The sequence below is a fragment of the Mytilus edulis genome, chromosome 10 (genome assembly GCF_963676685.1).
Source record: "Mytilus edulis chromosome 10, xbMytEdul2.2, whole genome shotgun sequence".
In the NCBI taxonomy this organism is placed as follows: Eukaryota; Metazoa; Mollusca; class Bivalvia; order Mytilida; family Mytilidae; genus Mytilus; species Mytilus edulis.
This window is the reverse complement of record NC_092353.1, coordinates 1,226,827-1,254,154: the sequence shown is the minus strand read 5'-3', so window position 1 is coordinate 1,254,154 and position 27,328 is coordinate 1,226,827. Positions and strand designations below refer to the sequence as shown.

General features: G+C 31.8%; 1 protein-coding gene across 1 annotated transcript in view; it reads right to left on the bottom strand.

Annotated features, from left to right (window-relative positions):
* Positions 1-27,328, bottom strand: part of LOC139492141 (uncharacterized) — a 48,197-nt gene that overhangs the window by 9,599 nt on the left and 11,270 nt on the right. The window contains exons 6-10 of the mRNA XM_071280282.1: positions 24,385-24,429; positions 20,158-20,466; positions 17,855-17,983; positions 13,054-13,530; positions 10,403-10,843 (exon numbers count right to left, since the gene is read on the bottom strand). Of these exons, the coding sequence (XP_071136383.1) occupies positions 10,403-10,843; positions 13,054-13,530; positions 17,855-17,983; positions 20,158-20,466; positions 24,385-24,429 (1,401 nt within the window). The remainder of the gene's footprint in view (positions 1-10,402; positions 10,844-13,053; positions 13,531-17,854; positions 17,984-20,157; positions 20,467-24,384; positions 24,430-27,328) is intronic.

Sequence of the window (27,328 nt, the reverse complement as noted above, 5' to 3'; positions counted from 1 at the left end):
CGTCGTCCGTCTTCTCCTCTGAAACTACGTGGCCAAATTTAACCAAACTTAGCCACAATCATCATTGGGGTATCTAGTTTAAAAGTGTTTCCGGTGACCCGGCCAACCAACCGAGATGGCCGCCATGGCTAAAAATAGAATATAAGGGTAAAATGCAGTTTTTGGCTTATAACTCAAAAACAAAAGCATTTAGAGAAAATCTGACGTGGGGTAAAATTGTTTATCATTTCAAGATCTATCTGCCCTGAAATTTTCAGATGAATCGGACAATCCGTTGTTGGGTTACTGCGCCTGAATTGGTAATTTTAAGGAAATTTTGCCGTTTTTGGTTATTATCTTGAATATCATTATAGATAGAGATAAACTGTAAACAGCAATAATGTTCAGCAAAGTAAGATTTACAAATAAGTCAACATGACCGAAATGATCAATTGACCCCTTTAGGAGTAATTGCTCTTTATAGTCAATTTTAAACCATTTTTCGTAAATCTTAGTAATCTTTTACAAAAATCTTCTCCTCAGAAACTACTGGGCCAAATTAATCCAAACTTGGCCACAATCATCTTGTTTAAAAAATGTGTCTGGTGACCCGGCCATCCAACCAAGATGGACAAAGATGGACGTCACAGCTAAAATAGAACATAGGGGTAAAATGCAGTTTTTGGCTTATAACTCAAAAAACAAAGCATTTAGAGCAAATCTGACATGGGGATAAAATTGTTTATCAAGTCAACATCTATCTGCCCTGAAATTTTCAGATGAATCAGACAATTCGTTGTTGGGTTGCTGCCCCTGAATTGGTAATTTTAAGGAAATTTTGCTATTTTTGGTTATATATATTATTATAGACTGAGATAAACTGTAAACAACAATAATGTTCAGCAAAGTAAGATTTACAAATAAGTCAACATAATCAAAATGGTCAATTGACCCCCTAAGGATTTATTGTCCTTTATAGTCAATTTTTAACAATTTTCATAAAATTTGTAAATTTTTACTAACATTTTCCACTGAAACTTAACTACTGCAAGTTCATTATAGATACAGATAATTGTAAGCAGCAATAATGTTCAGTAAAGTAAATGTACAAACACATCACCATCACCAAAACACAATTTTGTCATGAATCCATCTGCTTCCTTTGTTTAATATTCACATAGACCAAGGTGAGCGACACAGGCTCTTTGGAGCCTCTAGTTTATTTTTTTTTCTTTAATATACCATCAATTTATAACAGTCTTTTAAAAAGCTTGTTATTTTTAAATAGAGTAGCAAACCTCCTTAATACATGGTATAAAAGAAAGTAAACGGCAATTGGTAAAATATCTGTGGGTAAAACTCTTATTCTTCCATACTAAATCATCTGTTTTTAACATTACCAAACCCAAACTGAGATGATTAAGGAAATTAATGATGCTATTTTTTTTTTGTGGAACTCACCAGTTCAAAGAGTTAAAAAAGAAGTATTACACATGGATTATAAGAATGGTGGTTTAAAGATGATAAATGTTATTCTATTTATGATAGCTTTAAAATGTACATGGATAAGAAAATTGTTTAGTTCTAACTGTAAATGGTTAAATATTTTATTTACAAATAAAGATAAAGAAAAATTGTTTAAACTAGGAAATAGTTACACAACACACACTATTTCAAATGTTAAATACAAATTTTGGATTGATGTATTTAAAGCATCGGAATATTTTGTAGATAAAGATATAAATTCTACATGGGAATGTTTTCTTGCTAGTCCATTATGGATATAGAATATAAATAAGAATATAAATATCAATAACACACATGTATTTTATAGATGTTGGTATAATAAAGGTCTTGTTTTTGTAAATGATGTGATTAGTAATAGTGGAAAGTTTCTCTCCTATGGGGAAATTAAAGACAAATTTGATATTTCTTGGAATTTAATGATGTATAATAGTATCATGTCAGCATTAAATCAGACAAAGAAGCTGTATTCAAGGGGAGATAATAACCTCACAGAACCTTTTATTCCCTCTTTTGTTCAAACCGTTTAAAAAAAAAAGGAACGAACTTGAGATATATATTGGATGTTTATATCTAAAGTGGTTCTTAATGGGCAGAAAAAGTGGAATAAAATTAATTAAATAAATTAAAATGTAAAGAAATTTTCAAACGTCTTTTTGCAAGTACCAATAACACAACATTACAATGGTTACAGTTTAGAGTAAAAGATAGAAAATAAGCTACACACACATGTTTTTGTGTAATTAATGTCATTAATAGTCAACAATGTAATTTTTGTAAGGAAGAAATAGAAACTTTAGAACATCTACTATGGAATATTGAAAATGTACAGAATTTATTAGAAGAAATAGATACAATGGTTTTTATCTAATGGTATAAGTATCTCATTCACCAAAAAGAATTTTTTGTTTGGTGATGTCTCACATGTATACAAGGGTGAAATTTCAAACCTGATTTTTCTGTGTCTTAAACAATATATCTATAATACAAGATATTTCCAAAAAGTTTTATCAATTCATGCTGCGAAGAAAATACTAAAAGATTTTTATAATTTAGAGAAGTGTATAGCAATAAGAAACAATAAACGTGAGAGTTTCAACAAATTGTGGATTCAATTATTATTTACTCATTTTTTTTTATTGTAATTTAAGTCCTATTATAATGCATATGTGAAAAACACGACAGAATGTTAATTTGTGAACTAACATCAAAAATATTCATCAGAACATTATCTTTATTTTATTTTATTTTTTATGTATTTTTTTCTTTTTTTTATTACTTTAAATTTTGCTAAATTCACTTATTTTTTCCTCAATATTTCCATTCTTAAAATAATCTATAAAACTTAGAATATCTGTATGTTAAAATAATTATTCTAATATGATCATACATGATCATACATTTATTTGTGGTCCTTTTGTTTAACATTTATTATGTTATTTTTTAAATGCAAATAAAAAATGTGGTATTATATTATAGTAACTACAGCTAAAATGAACTAACAAATACTAACGCATATATATTTACAAAACAAAAAACTAAAACAACTGAATATGACTATAGGTTGCACTCTGTAAATACAGCTGTTTCTCAAACCACGCCTCTTTTGGGGAGATCTTGAATATTTATAGAAAATTAATTTTGTTAATATACTGGTTCCCAGTTATGCTCTCTGTGTTCCATATCACAGAGACATAACATGGGGATTTTAACAGCAAATAAACATGTGCATATTGTTTACATTGAAATTCGTTGTAACCTTTCATTCGAGGTAGGTAGGGGTAGTAAAGAAAATAAGTGTTAGTTTAAACTCTGAGAACTTCAGGGCATATAGACGTTGAAAATATGCTGCACAACCTTATATTTTGACCTTTGAAAAAAATTGTATTGCATATGAACTTTCAATTCTAGGATAAGATTTTTTTCAAAACTTCATAGTAAAAGTGGTACAGTTTTAGCCGTAAAAGGAGTTCCTATTGGAAATTGCATTGTAAGTATTTACAGAAATGCAACCTTTATTGGGTGAAAAAAAAACATTCAGAATTAAACCAAATTTGCTTCATTTCACAGATTTTAAAGAAATTAACTCAAATATGAAGTTTTATAAATATTTCATGAAGATTGATAGAACCCTGGGCCTTTTTTGCAACGTCTAACTTCATACCAAGAATTTATAATTATATGATACTAAGAATAAAAATTTTGTTGAAATGTGCAAATAATAAATGACATCTTTCATACCGTACATATGGTCTAGTGGTTGAAGCTGGCTTTTCTTTCTAGCATATTTTTTTTTACACTTTTTGGCATTTACAACAAACTTTCGTTTTTCTTTCTCAACATTTAATATTTATTTTAATTATAAATTCTCTTTAGAAAATTAATGTTTTTTTATACCCCTTTGAGAATCAACTGGTTGCTCCCTAATTCGATACCAACCTACAGAAAAACTTTCATCCAAAGCATATTTTCTGTATGAAATATGCATCCTATATACCATTACCATTCATTCAATCAATCAATCAATATCCATTTTAAAGTGTGTATTAAGCTGTCCATGTTTTAGGCTAATAATTGGTTAACTTGTGCGCTTACAGATGAATCATATTGTAAAATAAGGAATAATAGAATTGAGAATGAAAATTGTGAATGGATTTGAGAATGAAAATTGATATTGGAAATGGGAAATATGTCATTGAGACAACAAGTTGACCAAAGAAAAGAAACAGCTGAAGGCCACTAATTGGTTTTTGACAGAGCCACAAAATTATGCACCATGGTTCAGATAGCCCCTTAAAAATGTGTATTAATTCAATAAAAAATAGACGCAATTCCAAACTCCTACATAGACAAGACATAGTCAAGACATCTATTTATTTACGACAGGCGTATGAATTTTCGAGTTCAGGTAGCGGGCTAATTGTAATAACAATAGAGTAAGAAGTTCCGTTAGTATTTAAAGTCGTGCGTGCACGAGAAAAGTTATCGACAAGGGTGGAGACCATCTAACGAGTAGTGTATTTGTGTATAGGAAGATTTGTAATGTCTGACACTGAAGTACTCATACCAAGTAAGGAGTCTGTTGAACCAGATAGAAATTCTGACGAAGACGTTAGTAATGCCGATTTGTTCTCGTTGTTCACGACTTACATGAACACCAAGTTGGCAGGTATAGAGAGAAATTTGGACGACAAAACCCACAGCCTTGCTAAGAAGGTGGAGACCACGTTCCGCTTTAAAGGTAACCAAATACAGTTCGAGTTAAATTCTGACATTATAGACAGTATTGACAGAGCCGTAGAATACATTGACAGTAAAAGGCCCGCTAGAGCTACGAAGCTCCTTGAAGAGTCCAGTAAAGTACTTAAGAAGCGTAACAAGTTGATCCGCATAGCCGATAAGTCGGAGGGTGGCTGGAACACAGTGCAAGAGTATTTATCGGATGATGTTGCCAGTAATTCTGAGGATGAAAAGCGTATTAGAGCGGCGGAAAGTAGAGCAGTTAGGAAGATTAAGACGACAAAGACAGAGAAAAAACAAGGCCGTAAAAGACCCGCTGAAGCAGCAGGAGCACCCAGTCAAGGTACGCATAATGGCGGGAGCTTTATTCCTACTATTTCTACACAACAGCCCTTTCGTGGCAGCCAGGGCCAAGCTGGCCCGAGTAGACAAGCCAAGGCCGGAGACATGTGCTATTCATGTGCCAACTTTGGGCACTGGGCTAGAGATTGCCGAGCTAAGGACAAAACATCTGGATACAGAGGAGGTGCCGTTTAAACAGTATGGACCACACAGTGACATTTTTCAGGTACATGATAATTTAAACATGTTTAGCTCTTATTGTGATTATGAAGAGGGTTTCAAAAATATTCATGTAAAAGGTAGATTACAAAAATCTCTTACTTTTTGGCAAAATATTGGAGCGTCTAATTTTATTCTTGATGTAATTGAAAACGGGTATAAAATCCCAATGAGAAATGAACCAGATAGTGTAATTTTACAAAATAATAAATCTGCTTTCATGCATGAAAAATTTGTTGATTCGGCAATTGAAGATCTTATTATTTCAGGGTCAGCTGAGGTTGTTACCGTTAGACCACATGTAACAAACCCGCTAACGGTATCTGTCAGTTCGAAAGGTAAAGAAAGGTTAATATTGAATTTACGTCATGTTAATGAACATGTAGTTTTGAGTAGAATTAAATTTGAAGATTTGAAAACAGTCAGTCAATATATTAAGTCTGAGAGTTTTGGGTTTATTTTTGATTTAAAGTCGGGCTATCATCACGTAGACGTCTTCCATGCACACAGACAATATTTAGGTTTTCAATGGAAAAACAAGTTTTATGTTTTTACAGTACCTCCATTTGGTCTGAAAACAAGTGGTTATATATTTACTAAAGTAATAAGACCGTTAGTTAAAAATTGGCGGAAAGACGGGATAAAAGTAGTTGTTTATTTAGACGACGGGTTCGGTGTAGCTGAAACGTCTGATATATGTACTTTACATTATCAAAAAGTGAAAACAGATCTTATTAATTCGAGATTTGTGCCTAACAAAGATAAGTGCAAATGGAACCCATCGCAAGATTTAAACTGGTTAGGTTTTCACTGGGACTTGAAATTGGGAAAACTTTCAGTTCCAGACAAAAAATTAAGTGATATTGTTCAGTTATGCAATTTATTACAAACAGGTTCACGAGTTAAAATCAGAGATTTAGCCGGATTTTGCGGTAAGATTATCTCATTGAAGCCTGCTATTGGTAATGTCACACAGATTATGACGAGAAATATTTTCTCGGTGATCAATCAACGTGAGCATTGGGATCAATTTGTAAATATTTTTACCTTCCCAGATTGTATTGAAGAGTTGAGATTTTGGCAAGAGAATATTTTATCGCTAAAACCTTCTGATTTGTTTAATATTTATTCAGATTTTCATGTATTTACGGACGCGAGTTACACAGGCGCTGGTGGTTTTGTCTCCGATACAGCTTATGTTTTTCACAAGATGTGGTTAAATCATGAGAAATTTAGAAGCTCCACATGGAGAGAGATAAAAGCGATTCAAATATGCTTAAAATCTTTTAATAAAGTACTTAGAAATAGTACGATTACTGTACACACAGATAATCAGAATGCTGTGAGTATAGCGCGGAAAGGCAGTAAGGTGCCCGAGTTACAGAACTTAGCTTTAGACATTTTTAATATTTGTGTTTTACATAAAATTTCTTTACACGTCATTTGGGTCCCTCGGGAGCAAAACGAAAAAGCTGATTTATTAAGTAGAATAGTAGATGTAGATGATTGGGGTGTTTCCCCTGAATTTTTTAGATTTGTGGATTTGATGTGGGGCCCACACAGTTTTGATAGATTTGCGAATACTGAAAACGCAAAAACTAAAAGATTTAGTTCGATTTATTGGAACCCTGGTACATCAGATGTAGATGCTTTCACAAGTAATTGGTCTTGTGAAAACAATTGGTTAGTACCTCCAGTTTCGCTAGCATCTAAGACAATCAACCATTTAGTTAAGTGCCGAGCAAAAGGCACTTTGGTTGTCCCTAGATGGCCTTCGGCACCATTTTGGCCTTTACTGTTTAACGAGAATTTATGTTACAAGGAATACGTGGAAGACGTATTAGAATTTTATGAGAACGAGAGAATTTTTGTACCTGGACATATCTTGAATTCAATATTTGCAAACGGGAAATTTTCCGGTACAGTTCTAGCAGTAAAACTAAATGCTAATGTGTAAAAACTTTTTTTGTAGAAAACGTTCGTCACTGGACATGGTATTATTTGGTCATCGGACTATGTTTGTACAGATGTACTTTGTCACCGGACCTACACTGGCAGTGTACTTGCCTACTTGGTCACTGGACCCCTGAGAAGTATTTTATTTGGTCATTGGACCTTTTTTGTGTTCACCACTGGGTGATAGTTGGTCACTGGGCCACACCTGGCCATTAGAGGTAATTATATATATATATTTAAGTTTATTCAATGTTTTCCTTTTAAAAAAATGTTAAAAGAAAGTTTTATTTGCAGAAAATATTTTCATCCGGATTTTGGAATGACAGTGACCGTGTACAAAGTTCAGAATTGAAAAGACTTTTATTTCATTTACGTTCCACAGTAATTGATTCGAGAGCAAAGACTACCGTTTCAAAGTATGCTAACGGTTTTAAAAGATTTTTAGCATGGGCACAAAAATATCCAGAAATAGATTCAATCCTACCGGCAAGTGCATTGTACGTAAGCCTTTATTTACAACATCTCATGCAGACAGTAAAGCATAGTTCAGTTGAAACGGCTTTCTATAGTATAAAGTGGGCACACAAATTAGCAAATTTAGTTGATCCTTGCGAATCTGATTTAGTTCGTAGTATAGTAGAATCTTCGAAACGGATTTTGAATAGGCCTGTACAGAAGAAAGAACCAGTAGATGCTACTATTATAAAAACTTTGTTTAATAGATTTTGCAATCCCAGGACACTTAGAGATTTGCGATTATTATCTATTTGTACGGTTTCATACGCAGGATTCTTGAGATATAGCGAACTTTGTTCAATTAAGGCTAATAATCTTGACTTTCAAACCAGAATATTTAGAAATTTTTATTTCTAGCAGCAAAACAGACTGTTACAGGAAAGGAAAAAGCGTTGTTATAGCTAAAACGAATACACCATTTTGTCCTGTAGCAATTTTGTTAGATTACTTAAAAGCAGGGGACATTGTTTTGACTTCTGATATGTATATTTTCAGATCAATTGTTTATGTTAAGAAATATAACAAATTTGTTTTAAGAAAAAATAATGCAAAACTGTCATATACACGTGCAAGAGAAGTTGTTAAAGCAGCACTTTCTTTCATTGGTCTAGATGCCAAATTATTTGGCCTTCATAGTTTCAGATCAGGCGGTGCTTCTGCAGCCGCAAATAATGGAATTTCAGACAGACTCTTTAAAGCGCACGGTCGTTGGAAAACCGAAAACGCAAAAGATGGGTATATTGCTGATAACCTTGATAAACGTTTGTCTGTTTCTAGAAAACTCGGCATCTGACATGCTTTCTTTGTACACTCGAAGATGGTCACCGCACCTGACAGTCTCTATATGGTGTTTTTCTTTATTAATACAGAAACAATTTTACAGAAATAATTGAGACATGGGTATTATTTTTCGTCGTTGGTATTAGGGTGTCGTTAGAAAATAAGGAGCCTAGAGTATATAAATAATTTATTTTCGGTTGAACAGAGTGAATTGAGAAAATAAATAATGATTGGATTATTCAACAGTATTTATATGATTTTAGGTTTTCGAACCCTAAATTTGTTGGTCATAGAATTACACAAGTGGATTGTTAATGAAGAAGATATTTGGTATGAGAGAACAGTTTTAGCAATGGTTATCGGAAACATGATGAAAGATTGGCAGAATATGACATACTTTATGATGGCGAAGATTTCAGTTGTATAGTGAACCATTTATTTGAAGATTTCAGAGAGTCACCAGTGCAGTTTATGGTATGGTTTGTATTAAAACTCACAACAGTATGGATTCAAAACATTGTTTTATGTTTTACAGTAACTACAATAGCAAAAATTATGGAAGACTATATTTCAAAAATAACTTAATCTGTTTAATTAACTCCAAACAGATATATTTTAGAGATAAATAAACATGTTTAAGGAATTATTTTGTCTTTATTTTTATCAACTTCTACCCTCATTTAATCTGAGTACAAGCGTTATAAAGCATGTAACATCAAGTTTACAAAATATTCTATAGAAACCCCAAATAAAAAAATAATGGGGCTTTGAAATATCCAAGACATATGTTTATGACACAGAAATGTTTTATTGCAATAAAATTTAGGATTTATTACCTACAACTGTCAAATCCAAGGGAATATATTTTTCAACCTATTCTAGTATACAACCGGATGTGACGTACCATGATTAGGTGGTATTAGACTTTCATGATACTTATTTATCAAAAATTTGATATTGGTTGTGTATTACTGTTTAATTTCTTTTATTTTTGTAAAGATTTTGAAAGAAATGATATTGGTGGTGTTTTTCTGCAAGCATTGGTGACATTTTATGGTAATATGATCATTTGGTGATGAAACTAATGAAATTACACATACCAATGAATAGAACATTTTATGGGGAACATTTTGGTGTATTATATGTATATATTTGAATTAAAATATTGAAACAACAATGATTTTTATTTTATTAGTTAAGAAGTGTGCATAATCCTAAAACAAGGGTACGTACTTGTGTTTTAGGTACATTATCTTTTATAATTCTTAAGGTTGGTGTTCGATTTCCTTCATGAAGTTAACAAAGGTCAATGGACACTTTTGAACTTGTGCATACTTGATTTTGTAAGTAATATTAAAAAGGAGATGTGGAATAATTGCCAATGTGAAAACAATCCATCGAAGACCAATATTCGGTGGACATTATCAACTAAAAGTTGTTGAACAGTATTTACCACTAACGGTAAATCATACATCATTGCCAGGTTTTTAGGCCTCAGCAAGGACAAAATGTAACAACTCAAAAGGCGAGTGGCCTGATTTATGTCCTAAACCTCACAAGCAAAACAAATATGATAAACAGCAACATATGATGGCCATATAATAAATGATACAAAACTTGACTTAGTTTAAAGTGTAAATAAAATCTGATCCATGCACAAAAAACCCTAAAAATTACATTAAAAACACAAATTATCGATATTAGAGTGCAGAGATAAAAAAAAATCACTAATAGAGAAAAATTTACTACATGATGTAAATGAATATGATTCTGTTATAATAAATGTTAAGTTTGAATAAGTAAAATTGCATAATCACTTTGCAAACATAAAATTAACTTAACTTACACATTTGCTGTATTGCAGCAATAAATTCAGGAAGCCAATCTTCATAGTATCCAGTTGCATCAATTTGTTTTGTTTCCTTTAATTCTGCAGGCAAAGTCATCCAATTTATCACCAACGTGACTACCTTTGTTTGCCCTTGCTGAAGGTGGATAATGTCAGGATGAAATAAAGTCTCCACTTTAAAATCTTGTGATAATATGAATATTATTCCATTCAAATCATGGCTATCCAATAATCTTGAAGACTTTTTTTTCAGATGTATCTCATAGTTTAGTGGACATGGCATATGACGGTATTTAGAAAGAAATGAACCAATCATAACTACATTTCTGTAATTGCCTACCAATAAGATGCCTCTTGTTTTTCCAAAAAATGAACCCAACCTTTCAAAAGTCAGCTTTCTTCGATCATATGCCATATCTAAACTAAAATATATTATCCCTGTAAAACAAATGTCTTAAAATAAACAATAGTATTGAATGCATTTCAATAAATAGGGTACAGGAACAAAACATAGACATGGACTTTTTAGTCATGACTATCTAAATTAATAACGCATTTACATGTAAATCGTGTTTCTCAATCAGAATTTATGGTTTTTATTCATCTTATTGTCAACATCTGTTTATGGAAAAAGGGACGAAAGATACCAGAGGGTGTTAAAAGGCTAATTTTTGTATTATTTGTGTATTTGACATTACAAGAACTTTAAATGTGACACCTGTTAACCGTTAAATAGTAATATTTTCTTAGCATCTGACTGAACTCTATAGAACTGTCGCAATTAATAAGTGCTATTTATCTATGGTCGTAAAGTAGCCACTGAAGAACACTTAAAGTTTCTGGTTATTCTAACATGTTTAACATTCAAAGATAAAGACGGAGTTGATGTATTTTGTAGTCAGTTTTAAGGTTGTTGCTCGATGTGAAAAGTTGGTTACCTGTTTGCAATATATAAATATTGTATAAGAACTCGATGTTGTCTTTTTAATTCATATTGAGGTGTAACAGAGGGACAGTCAAACTCATAAATCGAAAATAAACTGACAACGCCATGGCTAAAAATGAAAAAGACAAACAGACAAACAATAGTACACGGGAAACAAACAATATAGAAAAATAAAAATAAGCAACAAGAACACCTAAAAAAACTAGGGTTGATCTCGGGTCCTCCGGAAAGGTAAGCAGATCCTGTTCCACATGTGACACCCGTCGTGTTGCCATGTTATAACAAATCCGGTAAATAGTCTAATTTGATAGGTCACATTCATGAAAGGGAAGGAGATTGTAGTTATGACGTAAGAAACATATCCGATAACATTTGTGAAACGGTTATTCCCTAACGGTCAACCAACTCGTGATGGCGTCCGTAGAATTTACAAAGGAATGATTTCAACTTCACCATTTAGAACTCTCGGTTTAATGGCTTCCTTGTGAGCAGTAACCGTCTATCACAAAAATCAAGATAGGAAATACAAGCGCAGGAATATCGTATGAATTGGGAGATATATACCTCGTATGCAGGTGCTGCTGGAATGTTGCTATTTAGAAATGGAAAGTTCACAATTGACCATTTTTCTTCATATCAAAGTAAAAAGTCTTGTATGAGACAATTATCTACCTTAGACCAAATGACTTAGACGAAAGTAACAACAGGTAACCATACTGCCTTTCATTATGAACAAAAGCCGTACCACATTGTACAATTAAAAGCCCCAAAAATTAACAAAAGGCAAAACAGTCAAAACGATATGAAACAATGAACGATAACCAATTATTATATATAGCGACCAGCTACATTCAGCAAATTAGAACTTTCAGACCTAAGAAAGGCACCTGCTAAATTCTTATTTCAGGTTTAAGATTGCCCCTTTTTGATGATTTTATATCCGAAGCCCTTATGTTCGGGAAATATGTATTGTCACACGAGATCTTATCTTTGACACCAAACACTCCATTCATATCGGAAAAAATATTACCATAACTAAATATTATTCTTTCAACATTGCATAACTCTTAGTCTTGCATTACATACAATTAACTTATTTCTGTCAAAAATGTCGATACTAGCTAACGCTTTTCACACTAAAAAAAGATGAAAATTAACATGATAATTGAAAAAAACCCTGTATCGTTACTGTAAATAAAACGTAACACAGTGAAATTTCACTTACGTTAATTTTACATAAATCACGAAAATTGCATTGAAATTCACGTGAGTTTCACCTGAATCACAAAGGGTTTATGTGATATTCACTAGAGAACAAAATTGTCCCTATATAAACGATCCGATTGATGACACGGGATTCCCAGAATCAAATTTGTTGCTTCGTTTTCGAGAGTCTAATGTATTATGCTTCATGATAAATTCATAACTGTACACTGAACCGTTATAAATGGATAACACACTCCGTATTACGAACAGAAAATAAGTCATTGAAATTTGGTTATGAACATCGATTCTGAAAAGAGGAGCGAATTGTCTAATTTTGTATCTAGAAGAACCATGATAACTAAATGATATTGCAGAATCTCATTTAATGAAATGTAAAATAAAAACAATCTTTTTACAATAGAAGAACTTTTTTCAAGTTATTACTAATAAAAATATAATACAATTAATGTACAGGTAAATACAGAGCATACTATACCTAATTTTACAAAAGCATCTATGAGGTCCGGAAGCCATTCGTTTTGTTCACTTCTAACATGAAATTGCTTTGATTCCGGAAAAATATCAGGTGCCATGACCTTATCCCTTACTACTGTAAATGCTTTGGTTGGCATGTATCTAGATTGTGTAAGACTTTCAATCATCCATTTTAAATCATATGATTGTTGTGAGGACATCGAAGCAACATAAATAACGGCCTTCATGTTCTCCCTGTTGAGCACCTTCTTTGACTTTTGTTTTTGTTCTATCGGACAAATTGGTGTTAACCTCTTGCTAACAGTTACAACCGATCCAATCCAGTCTATATCTTTGCAACAACCAATAAGTAATATATCATCATTACCATGAATACAGGTGCAAGCTAATTTTTCATCGTCACTGTCATAAGTACTTTTTCTATCAGAATGAGCTGTAGAAACTCTTTCCTTGATCTCCATACCATACAACCATAGCGCTACATAAAAGAGATATACTTTATACAAATATAACACAAGACTGCACACGCTGAAATGTCTCACCTTCTTTACTTATGGTTTTATGTTGATAGTCATAAATATTAAGCTTTATTACAACTGTAACATTAACTTAACATTAACCAAGAAAACTAAACATTGACATGAAAATAAGGTCAAGGTTATTTGAACCATGCCAGGCAGACATGTTCAGCTAACAATTCTTCCATACAACAAATATAGTTGACCTATTGCTTATAACACAACAACTTAACACTGAGCAATGAACCGTGAACATAAGGGCAAGGTCAAATAAACCTAAAAACTAAACTCAAAAACTTTACTTTGACCAATGAACCATGACAATTAAATCAAGATCAGATGAAACAGGTCTGCCAGCTAGACATGTACACCGTAAAATCATTCCATACACCGAATATAGTAGACCTATCGCATACAATATAAGAAAACAAACCAAAACACAAAAATGTAACTATAACGACTGAACCATGCAAATGAGGTAAGGTCAGATGGATGACACCTGCCAGCTAAACATGTAACCTTACAATCTTTCGATACACAGAATATAGTAGACACATTCCATACAGTATAAGAAAAACAGACCAAAATCCCAAAAATGAACTAAAACCGCTGAACCATTAAAATGAGGTCAAGATCAGATGACATCTAATCTTGCTTGTTACAAATTTCACCAAGCGTCCAAGCTTCTCTTGATTTACCCTGTTACACTCCACTGGTTATCCAGGGAAATAAGCAGCTAATCCAACTTATTAACTTATACAAAATAATATAAAGGATGTATAGTTGTCAAAAACACTCGAATGGCTACAAAATTAATATCATCGATGAATAAAGATTCAGAATTGTTTGAAATGCAAAAAACATTCATTGTCATCTACTGCCCCCAACAAAAGATGCAATGTTAAAGCATATGAAACGAATCAACTTGCAGGCAAAGATTTGGAAATCAACAATAAACACAACACTGTTCTGTCGTCAAAAAATCATGATCAGTATCAATTGGCTCGACCAACTGCCAGCGTTAGATGCTTTATTAATTCTGATAAGCTGTTCATGTATAGCCAACAAAAGATGTTCATGTGTTATACAAGGTTTATCCTGTACAGATGGCTGTAAATGTTCGAATGCTTGTAGCAATACGGATTATCAAATTGCTAACGATGACGACGAAGATGATAGAGATGATGATGATGATAATTCGGTAAATGCAGGTGACGAAACTGATGATGATTCTATGGATTGACCTTCTTCGTGTCCTTAAAATGTGGCGGTTCTGTTGTTAAAAAACCTTTAATATAGAACTTGAAACCCTGACAGTTCTTTTTTTTTAGTAATATGTGACTAATGATTTCATGAACATGATGTATACATACGTTACAGAATCGTGCATATCTGGTTGCTTATGTTTGTGTTTGTGTTTATCAATGATAAAAATTCTTTCTAATTGACACTAACGTTAGACATTTTGATTAATATGCATCTATTCTTTTATTAAATTCATTCTAAAAAATACTAAAGACATCAACAGTTTTTGTTCTCTGCTCGGATACTAAGTATGACTTATAAATAGAAAAAACTTAATACTGTTAGTATATAATTCAAAAAATATTATTTACTATCTGTGATTTTATATCCAAATACCAGATGTTGCAATTTAATATTGATGTCTATTTTACTTTTTTTTAAAGAGTTCATAGATTTTTTTCCAAAATATATTAAAATATCTACACTTCAGAAAATAGTGAGCATAATCTTATGCTTGCTTACAAAATTACACTTATCTGTCTTAGTTACTTTCTACTGCAATAACAGTTTTTTAGTTGGAACAATATAATGTAATAATTTTCATTTAAATATTTTTAATTTATTTTCAGTCATATATTCATATGAATTCAAATTAATACCGTGTTCAAAACTCATAAATCGATAGAACAAAAATAAATCCGGGTTACAAACTAAAACTGATTGAAACACATTTAATAAATATAAGAGGAGAACAACGACACAACATTAAAATGTAGCACACACAGAAACGAACTAGGCATTAGACAAAATCCCATGAGAATAACAAATATAACATCAAAACTAAATACATGAATTTGGGATAACGCGAAACTGATACAAGTACAATAATCAATAACTTGAAACTTTAACAAATGCAATAAACTTAAATTTGCAGATGTCAGTATTTAATCATGACTATTCAATTGTGTTGTATGTCGAACTGATTTCAAGTTGGAAACATATATATCTTGCTATATTATATGTAAGAGCAAGTGGTGGCTTTTAAAATGCATTATTCAGCTTTACATTATTTCAGTAAGTAGCATCGACCACATTTGTTCATATCCCGGAAAAGTAATTACGTATAAGTTAGTATATGTAATTATTAGGTTTATTGAATGTTTTGTAATTGTTTAATCTACAAGAAAGAAATGGCAATGAAGAGTATCGCTATCATTTGACTTTGAGATTCTTTTCAGTGTATACAACGGTGTATGATTAGGAACACCAATCATTACCGACCGACTTGGAGAATAACGTTGTAGTGTTGAACGTTAAATGTTTCAAACAAAAATTGTAAATTTATACCTGATCTATTAACTGACATTATCAGTACGTTTTCGACTTATTATTTTGAATATCCCTTTGGTATCTCACTTCTTTCTTTTTCGAACATAGTATATAATTGTTTCAACCTTATTCAAACAATGAAAGTAAAAGAGCTAAACAATATAAAGTGAATAATTATTTTGCTACAGAAACGATTGATTTTGTAATATTTTAACATTTACGAATTTTATCTTTATGGACAACATACACAGTTCAGAAGTGCCTTTGTGTGATTTTCATAGATAAACGAACAAATGAACATAAGAAGCGATACTGTCATCTTTTGTTTAGAAGCACACAAAGAGGTTTGATTGCCACAAGGGTAGTCGTCAAAGGAAAATGTTTTGCAATATCGCAGACACACTTTTGTGTAATTCAGAAAGTTTAATATAGACTTCAATTTTTCTGCAGCAGATATGGCATTCCCTATGGTGAACTAAAAACCCTATATTTGACATTTCTTGTCCCCGCTTTATTTGAATTGTAAGGTGCGATAAAAACTATTTTTTTTTCTGGAGTTTGGCAGTAAGTATCAGAAACATTCTTGGGTAAAAATGATTGGCGTTTGTTGAGGATTTTCCACATGAGAATATTTTAGTAACTGTTTTACCTGACTACACAGGTGTTGGCCTAAATAAGTACTTGGTAATGAACGCTGACAGATAGACTGCATTTAACAATTTATTTGTTCTTGTGATTATCTTTACTATGGATAAATAATAACTTATATTAGCGCATCTCCAAAGATTTCGACAAATTCATGCGAATTAAGTTCGTGAGGATTTCTGTCCTTTTAAAAAGATTTGTTTTTACACTAGAACATGTTTTCATATCCAAATTACAAGGAGAAAATTGAGCGCGAGTTCGTTTGAAAGTATCAAGTTGTAAGGATACTTGTGGATCAGATTGATCACACATCTGGAGTTATGTTTCTAAAATTAAAGATTTACTGTGAATTCCTCTATTTTTGTAGGTACCAAATTTCGTGGATTGAACAAGACTTACACTTAAGCTTTCGTGGTTCTGCTAAAGTCTGCATTCAAGCCTATGGAAAATTTGTAATTTGTAATGAAAAAATGTCTAAGGGATGTTTATACTTTAGAATTTTGACAAAATTGTTTGGAATTTGTCCATGAAAAATTGGTGCTGTATCGCAATAATATAAAATGTCCTCTGAAATGTCAAATACTGTTTTTAAACTATATGTTTTTGAGTGCGTTAAATTTCCATCTAAAAAACTGCCAACTTAAATTGGTATTATATTTATGTCTACATCATTCCTATGATCTTTGACGATATGTGCATCGTAAATAGTTACGAAGAAAGCTTGAAATTTTACCAAATTGTTTTTTTTTTAAATTTTTAGATGACTTTCCACAACTGTAAATTGAAGGGTATCCCATTAATGTCTAGAATACAAAAATTTGATCAAAGAAACGCATTACGACCAGACAGAAATAGAACTATATATGTTATTCTTTCATTTCAAACAATTTCTAGTCGTGTGTTTTTCCGGTACATTAAACTTTTTAACAAAGCGTCTTTTTCGAGGTCAGTTGCATTACCTTTAAGGGTTACATATAGCCGTCTATGCCTGCCAACATAAACATAAACACTTGAACCATACAATCTATATATTTGACCATTCTAAAGATTCTTGTAAGATAGTACCTGTATTATTATATGTTAGACATATTTCACTTTCGTCAGCTTCAATAATTTGATCCACCATTATAGGTACAGCTTGTACAGCTTTATCTGTCATTTGTTTTGTCTCCTCTATAAAACATTTTACTGTCCCTAAAAAAAGGAGTTGAGATTGCTGCTAGAAAAACATATGCGTAAACGGTTGTTCCTAATTTCAAACTGAAAGTACTTTGTATTGGAATGATTTTTGTATAAATATATTATATAATTCCGTGTGTTTGGAAGATGTTAGTTTTTTACTATTTAGTGTTAATTCTAACGAGCTTATTCCAATTTTCAACATGAGTCGTTAATTATTGTTCTCTGCTACGACGGTGTTTGAAGTACTATTAGTTACATAGTGTGTTCGGGACCAAATACGATATATAAAAACGGGACGAAAGATACCAAAGGGACAGTCAAACTCAGAAATCTAAAATAAACTGACAACGCCATGGCTAAAAATTAAAAGACAAACAGACAAACAATAGTACACATGACACAACATAGAAAACTAAAGATTAAGCAACATGAACCCAACAAAAACTTGGGGTGTTCTCAGGTGCTCCAGAAGGGTAAGCAGATCCTGCTCCACATGTGGCACCCATCGTGTTGCTAATTTGATAACAAATCCGGTAAATGGTCTAATTCGGTAGGTCACATTCATGAAAGGGAAGGGGAATGTAGTTACGACGTAAGGAACATATCCGATATCATTTGTGAAACGGTAATTCCCTTACAGTCAACCAACTCGTGATTGCGTCCGTTAAATTTACGAAGGGATGATTTCAACTTCACCATTTGGAACTCTTGGTTTAATAGCTTCCTTGTGAGCAGCAACCTTCTATCAAGAAAATCATGATAGGAAATGCAAGCACGGGAATATCGTATCAATTTGGAGATATATACCCCGTATACAGGTGCTGCTCGAATGTTGCTATTTAGAAAGGGAAATTTCATAATTGGAAAGCTGAAATCATCTCTTTTGTCGTAAAGTTTTGTTTTCAACCGACCCTCATTGTCAATTTCTAGATGTATATAAGATATGAGGCTGACTCAACTGTATCTGTAGTGTCCTTTATCTCTAGTTCGATGGGATAGATGCGTTCCACATAGTCAACAAATTTTAAATTATTTAGTGAAAGAACATCATCTAGATCTATATAGCGGAAAGTGGAGTTAAATGATATTGCTAACTTATATGGGGTCAGCAAATTCCATATGGGATGAGATCGAAGCTTTAATCCTAATCTGGAATTTACTGACCCCATATATATATCATATTTGGTCACGAACACACTATGAAATGAATTTATCTTACCAACTATCTAAGCATGTGGTATTTGGACTAGTGGCCTATAAAGTTATACACCGTTACTATTAGAAACCTACGTCCATTGATCTATACAAACACAAATGGCAACAATAACAATTTCTTAGCTTTAAATCTGTTTTATGAATGTATTTCAATCTTTTATTGTCAATTTCATCTTTTGTTGTCACCTTTAAGATTTTTCCTCAACACCGTGTTGGTTTTAAAAAGAACATTACTTACCGTGCATTGAAATAATCTCCATCTACAAACCTAATATGGTACTCTCCTAACCTAATATGGAATATATACGCGGTTGCTTTTAACGAATTATATTCCTAGAAATCTATAGGAGGTAAGATACATAGTATTACCGGGAGTTTTTCATCAATGTTTCCTGCATCCGTTTGTTCTATCTTGTAAGAGCTCTCATATGTAAAAGATTAACCTCTTTATGAGACGATTATTTAAAATAACAATTGGGACAGAGTATGCGTATTCACATATCCCAAATAAATAGCAGTTTGATAATAAGAAGAAATAATTTTGACAAAAGTCAAGTAATGAATGTGGCGGCCTCTTTTTTCATTCCAAATGAATAGCACCTTGTGCCTGAAACTGGCATAATTCTAGAATTTTAACTTTCTCTTTAAAAATGGTTCCTCCAACTTTTCCCGACTTTGTTGATTAAATAATGCAAGTCATTTGTGATAGTCCAAGCATACATCTAAGGGTCTTTTATATGTTAATCATTTAACGCTTGTGATTTATGTTATCTATCTTTGAATCTTCATAACGTAACTTAAATATTTTATACTTTATCCCATACTTAAACTTAACGAAGTCCATCGGATATAATGCCTAAATTCAAAAGTTTGTGATCCGCCGTATTTTTCCTAATGAATTCTATAAAAAATATTTTTAAGAAAAAATGATTATATTACAAAAAATATATTGATAATAGCATAAGACAAACCTGTTTGTTCATGATTTAATATCATAATCTTGACCTTCACCACTTCCGGCATACTTGTTTCAATATTGCAATTCGTAACCATCTGGTCTAAAAATATGCAAATAGCATTTTTGAATTCTTCTTCGTTCTTAAGAATATCAACGGGCAACAATGCACCAATGGTTATTGATCCATCACGTACATACTTCACTTCAAAAGGTGCTGCTATGTTAATCATTTCCACAGCTTTCTCAAAATATTGCTTAATTACTTCTTTCTTTTTTCCTATGCTTCCCTGGGTACTGATTTTAAATTCAACGATACACTTTTCTAAAAAAAAAAACCGAACAACATTGGATTAAATTTAATATGTTTTTGAAGGCATACATATGATCTGATCACACATAATAAAGCATCAATTACAAATGTAAAAGAGGTAATAAGTTTTAAAGTTAAGGTTTATTTTTTATAAAACAAATCTTCAGTAAAATTCTTCGAGAACTTGACATTTTAATAAAAATGAATAGATAATGTATACGAAGCATGAACTTTCGACAAGTCTGGTTTTGCGGTGTTTGTGATTTTCATGATTTTCTTCAATTCAAATTGTTTTCAAGGATCAATTTTCAGCTTGACGCCCATTAACTCAACTTCCAAGCATGGACTGAAGCTCATAAACTCGGCAATTAAACGCAACACTTTGGGAATGTCCGGAGAGCCGACAACCTTGCTTCGGAAGTTGCCATTAACTGTGTATACGGTGCAGATTGAAACATAAGTGGGGGCAACCTTTTTAATTTTGAATTTTTGGGCTAGTTTTTTTTGACGAAATAACTTTAAAAAAAAAGTGCATTGTTTGTATATGTTAATTCTTTTTTTTGTTTGTAAATGGCTTTTAAAAATTTGAAATTTTGTTTCCGTTTTGAAACTGTTTTGCTGCGGAAATGATATGTTTTCATAATTCAATATATGAAGAATACGTGGGATTGCTTACCTTTGAATATTTATAAGATACAGAAATATAAGACATACTAAGAAGAATGAAGTGGAATCTTTTTTTTTGTTTTATAGATAAACGATTAATATTGTTTAATCAAGATCTTATCGTATACATATGTCATGCAGTTTTTAAAACAGGTATTCTACTACCAAAATTACAACCCGGAGACATAAAACAGTTATTCACTGTTAAATCTGTTGATTTAAACAAGTTACTTTTCTTTTAACGAGTTCCTTCAAAAAACAGCAAGATCACATATAATATTACATTCATATATATTGAAGATGTTCTTCCACAAGCATTATAACTTTCTTAAACGTTTTTCATCAATATATATAATTATAATTACAGCTGTTTCTCAACCACGCATTTTTTCGAGATATATAATATTCATAGGTAATTTGATTTGTTGACATACTGGTTCACAGGTATAATCTCTATGTTTCATGTCATAGAGACGTAACTTGGGACTGTTACCAGTATAGAAACGTACAATTGTGGTGAAAAATGAATTCTAAACTAGGCAAAAAGGTAAGGGTACTATAAAATTTTAGTATAAGTTTATACAGTAACAAGTTCAGGGCAAATGAATGTTGAAAATATGCCGCACAGCCCTTTGTTTTGACCTTTAAATAACATAGTAGTGCACATCAACTTTAATATTATTTTTACGAAACTTTATAGTAAAAGTGTCACAGTTTTAGCACCAAAGGGAGTATCTATTGGAAATAACATCGTCTATATTCCTAAAAATTCCACCATAGGGTTATTGTGGTATGGTTTGTATCTAAATATCGTTTAAATTTTGCCTAAGTGCTTTGTCTTTATGCCATTTATGCCATTTTGTTTTTCTTCGTTGACATATTTGTTTGTTTTTAAAGATTTTATAGTGTTTATGATTTTAACACAATGCTGACTGCTTTATCCTTATTTTTGACAAGTTTACATATCATGAAAAAAATTGAGAGTGGAAATGAAGATAAGTCAGAGAGACAAAAAACCCGACCAAAGAACATTATAATGAAATTATATTCGACTGTCATACAAGTGACATAGCTACATATAAAATCATTTTACTCAATCATTCACTACATAAAGAAAATAGGGACTTTCCGTTTTGAATTTTCCTCGGAAGTAAGTATTTTTTTGATTCATATTTTTTCATGTCCGAAGTCTGGACAGTTGTAAATGTTCCAATTGTCGTAATCATAATGTTATTTTTCTTTTCTTGAATTGCACTTACTAATTACAAAACCAAGGCATGGACGCCATATGTTGAAAAGATCTTCCTAACCTTTCTTATATATAATTAGCACACGAGATCAACCCATTTAGAGAGATTGTGTTTGATCAATCTTTGTTTGTATATGTTGTGTTTTGTCTACTACAGTTTCTCTTCTTCTGACTTTTCGAGTTTTGCCGTGATTTTGTTGTATTTACAATTGTGTTTTACGACGTCTGCCTTTTTGTTTTAAATTACAGATAATAAATCTTTGGAAATGGTTCAGAAAATGTCTAAATTGAAATTTGTATTTTTGACCTAACATACTCTTCTTTTTATTGGATATGTAGTTTGTCATTATCTAAAACATCTGTCTATTTTAGAGGCTATGTTTTCTAAGACTTCTAACTCAATTCGAAAGTTTAACCACACGGTACTTTAAATAGATCATTCATAAGATCTTATCTATACATAACATCATATCAAATTATGAATAATATAATGAAAGATTTTCAAGTCACGTAATGGTGTGCAAGAATATCATATATGATAGAAGATGTGGTATGATTGCCAATGAGACAACTGTCGACAAGAGAACAAAATGACACAGACTTTGCCAACTATAGGTCACCGTACGGCCTTCAACAATGAGCAAAGCCCATACCGCATAGTCAACTATAAAAGGCCCCGATAAGTTAATGTAAAACAATTCAAACGAGAAAACTAACGGCCTTAATTATATAAAAAAATAAACTGTCTATAAAGAACATAAACTGTACATTTCAAACGAATATTATTTTTGTAGCATTTAGCTTTAGATGCTTAAACTATGATATATTATTTGATCCTTCATTAATCTGAACTTGTGTTGAATATGAGTAACATTGTGACCACATAATAATACCGGTTGTTCATAAATGTAATTTTCGTTTTTTAAGAACTCTGCATAAAACATGAAGATTTAAAAACAAAACATGTTTGAATAAACTCATCATAGATACCAGGATTGAAATTTTATATTTACGCAAGACGCACGTTTCGTCTACAAAAGACTCATAAGTGACGCTCGAATAAAAAAATGTTACAAAGGCAAAATAAAGACCGAAGTTAAAGAGCATCGAGGACCAGAAATGCCTAGCCAAATACAGCTAAGGTAATATATTACTGAGGTAGAAAAGCCTTAGTATTTCAAAAATGCAAAGTGTTGATAACACTTAATTTATAATTAGGAACATATCAATGATAACTCAAGTCAACACAGAAGTGCTGACTACTTGGCTGGTGAACCCTCGGAAATGAGTTAATCCATTAATATTTGAATCAAACGCTACAATAAACGTTGTAATAAACGCTGTCTAAGACCTTATGGCTGTTTTCATGATGTCAAAGTTTTGCCATGTGATTATGGACTTTCCGATTAGATTTTCCTCTGAGTTCAGTATTTTTGTGATTTTAAAACCTTACATGCCGCGGCGTTGTTATTGGTACTTTTAACTAAACCCTGTATGCTAACATTGCCCATGTGAAATTTTAAAATTGATTGTATAAACATTGATCGACAAAGATATGTGACGAACAAATTTTCTGACATCAGACACGCGATGTTGTTTCTTATAAAATTGTAACACGATGATGACTTCTGTACCCATATTTTGACTATTTTATTTATTATGTCCGTTTAGTTCACGCATCATTGTAAATATAACGGAATTTGATGAGACTGTCGTACAAAATGAGAGGTTTAGCGCTATAAAACCAGGTTTAATCCACCATTTTCTACATTTTAAAATGCCTGCACCAGAAATATGACAGTTGTTATCCATTCGTTTTGTATGTGTATTGTCATTTGTTTTTGCTAGGTGATTAGGGACTTTCGGTTTTGATTTTCCTCTGAGTTTAGTATTTTTGGGATTTTACTTTTTACAATTTTACAAAGAATTGAACTGTTATGTTTATATGTTTATTCTTGGCTTCGTTGCGTCTTAAGCTGAAAATACAAAATTAATATCACTCAAATTGTTTTTACCTTTCGATTCAACATTTTCTGTATCTTCTGTATGCTTAATAGGACCTGAAAAAGAAGAATTGAAAGCTGACATCATTTGTCAACTTTATAATTTATTATGTTACACAAACAAACGACGACCACTGAACTATAGGCTCCTGACCGAAGACAGATGCCAACAAAAATCTCAAACATCTGCAGGATAAAGGGATTGAAACACCAATTCGGGCCCGGTCTACCAGTAAGTAGTACATATTTTAAGGAAAATAGCTGTATTGTTGTCAAAAAGGGAAATATTTGGAAAAGTTTTGGTATCAAATGTAAGTCTAAGGACTTAAAAAAAAAAGAATAAACAATTATCATAGAAGGACACAATTGCTCTTTTATTCAAATCAAGTATCCGTGTTTGTGGTATTTAACTTCCTATAACCAGTACGTTCTAAGGTAACAATACACAGAAGTTTAGTTTCGCATTATGGCTATGGCTATGATTGGTTTTTCAAATGTGAAAAGTAAAATCACAAAAATACTGAACTCAGAGGAAAATCAATTCAGAAAGTCCATAATCACATGGCAAAATCAAATAATAAAACGCATCAAAAACGAATGGACAAGAACTGTCATATTCCTGACTTGGTAAAGGCATTTTCAGTTTGTACAATAAAGTCGATTTTTAGATAATTGAAGAATAATATTTTTTTTTTATGAATATTTACATTGTTTTTAGTTTGTTTTTTAGACCATTGCTCTGTTTGACAGTCCGTATTTTCCTATCCGTACCACCCATAGGTCCAGAAATATTTTAGTGATTTTCAACATAGATTTGACGCTCGATCTTTCAATTCAATATTATGGAAAAACGAGCAGAAATGCATATGATTTTTTTTTGTAGCTCTTGATAAATTCATGTCTATGGTTATGGAAAGGTATAACTCTAATTGATTGAAATTTTCTTTTGGACCAAATGTATGAGACTTTTGTGACATTTTCACCACAATTTTTGCAATATTTTGTATCAAATAAGGGCAGATTATTGAAATGGTTACACCAAAAATGGATAAAATTTCACCATTGGACATTTGGACAATCTATGGCAGATTCACTTTCGATAGATATGCACATTCATAACACACATATTAAACCTTATTTTTAGAAAGGATGGGAAAGAGGGTGTAAGAAAATTATGAGTGTCAATTTTCTAACTGTTTACTGCTACCTTATATGCAAATAAAGGTATGTTGAATATTTTAGCATAAGTCAGGATAAGGTATAGTTTTGACATGAAATGACTGCTACTTTATTTGAACTTAAAACAAAGTAGCCAATAATGCTGGAAATTCCAAAAGTTCGAATAGAAAACAATAGGACTATGCATTAAGGGTTTTATACCTTAAACGTTTAATAAGGCACCACCCTGCAACTTGACTTGAAACAGTAGAAGCAACACGTGAATATTCTTCACAACTGTTGCAGCCTTCCTACTTTTTTTTAATAGAATTACGATGTGGTATAAGTGCCAATGAGACAACTTCCGATCAACTTCACGATTGCATAAAACGTAAATGATCATCAGTCGAAGAAGGGTATTCAACACGGAGTCTGGCTCACACCGAACAGCAAGCTACAAAGAGACCCGGAATGACTAGTGTAAACAATCCAAACAAGAACAACAACGGTCACATGTTACATTACTATATAGAAAGTTTCTTTAATGAATATTAATTGAAATAGCTTAACTCAATCAAAAAGACATACTAACAAATACAAGTAGCCATACACTGAACGAACTATGACACTACATTTATACACTATTAATGAAAAAAATAGGGAGAAATACAGCAATATCAGAAGAACAACTATCACTTTAAGCTTCTACAATATGACGTTAAAAATAACCAACAAATGTAAAATTTTGATATAATAAGTTAGATATTGTTGTCTGTTTCTTTTTATGACGCCTTCTAAATTAATTTGTTTTTCTATCGTACAACAATTAAAAAATAGTAAACAAGAAATGTTTATATTGGATATAAAATTTAGTTTCTTCATGTTTTGGTTTAATTAAGACTTGAGGTGTCATGCATGGAGCAGAATACTACGACGTTAATTTTATAAGAATTGCTAGCTGTTACAAAACAAATGAAAACAACATCTTTGTTCATCTTTTTTTTGAGTAAAAATTGATAGATCAATAATATAACAAGGAAATATAAAATGACATAGAGACACTCCATAGACAAAGTCCATAATCAAAATTGAAAAACACGAATTAAAAAAAATTATCATATCACAATTACTCAATAACGAAATCTATAATAACAGAGCCAATGATATTTCCATTAATGAACTGAACAATAAAGGTAAAATATACCAAGCAAATATATAGAACAACATATCACGTAATTAAAATGCAACACAATGCCATTTCGATTTTCTTTGATGACATAGTTGTTTGTTTTTATAGTGAGTAAAATTATAACACAATGTTGATTGTTACACCACCATTTTTGACATTTTTCCTATGTTTGTTTTGTTCACCTATCGTTGTCAATATAAAGACATTATATGTAACTGTCTTACAAGTCAGAGGTTCAACTAACTATAATACCAAGTTTAATCGACCTGATACTACTTAAGAAAATGCCTGTACGAAATCAGGAATATGACAGTTCTAAAAGTGACGAAAAACAAACCAACACACATCTATTTATGTGTAGTATGATAAATTCAAATAGTTCATAAGTTAGTCAGTGTCAGCTGTAAATTTCTCTTTTAATTTAATGAGAGGGGGAGCGCTCAAACAACATTCTTTTCGAAAGAGTAGTAAAAAGGTATATCGGACACTTTTTCATTTCGATAGACGGTGTTACTGATAGCTATTTTTTTGCGGCAACAGCAGAAGATCTGATATTAATTCATAAGTGTGATCGTTTGTAAATCCGGAATAAAGAAGGTATTATCGAAA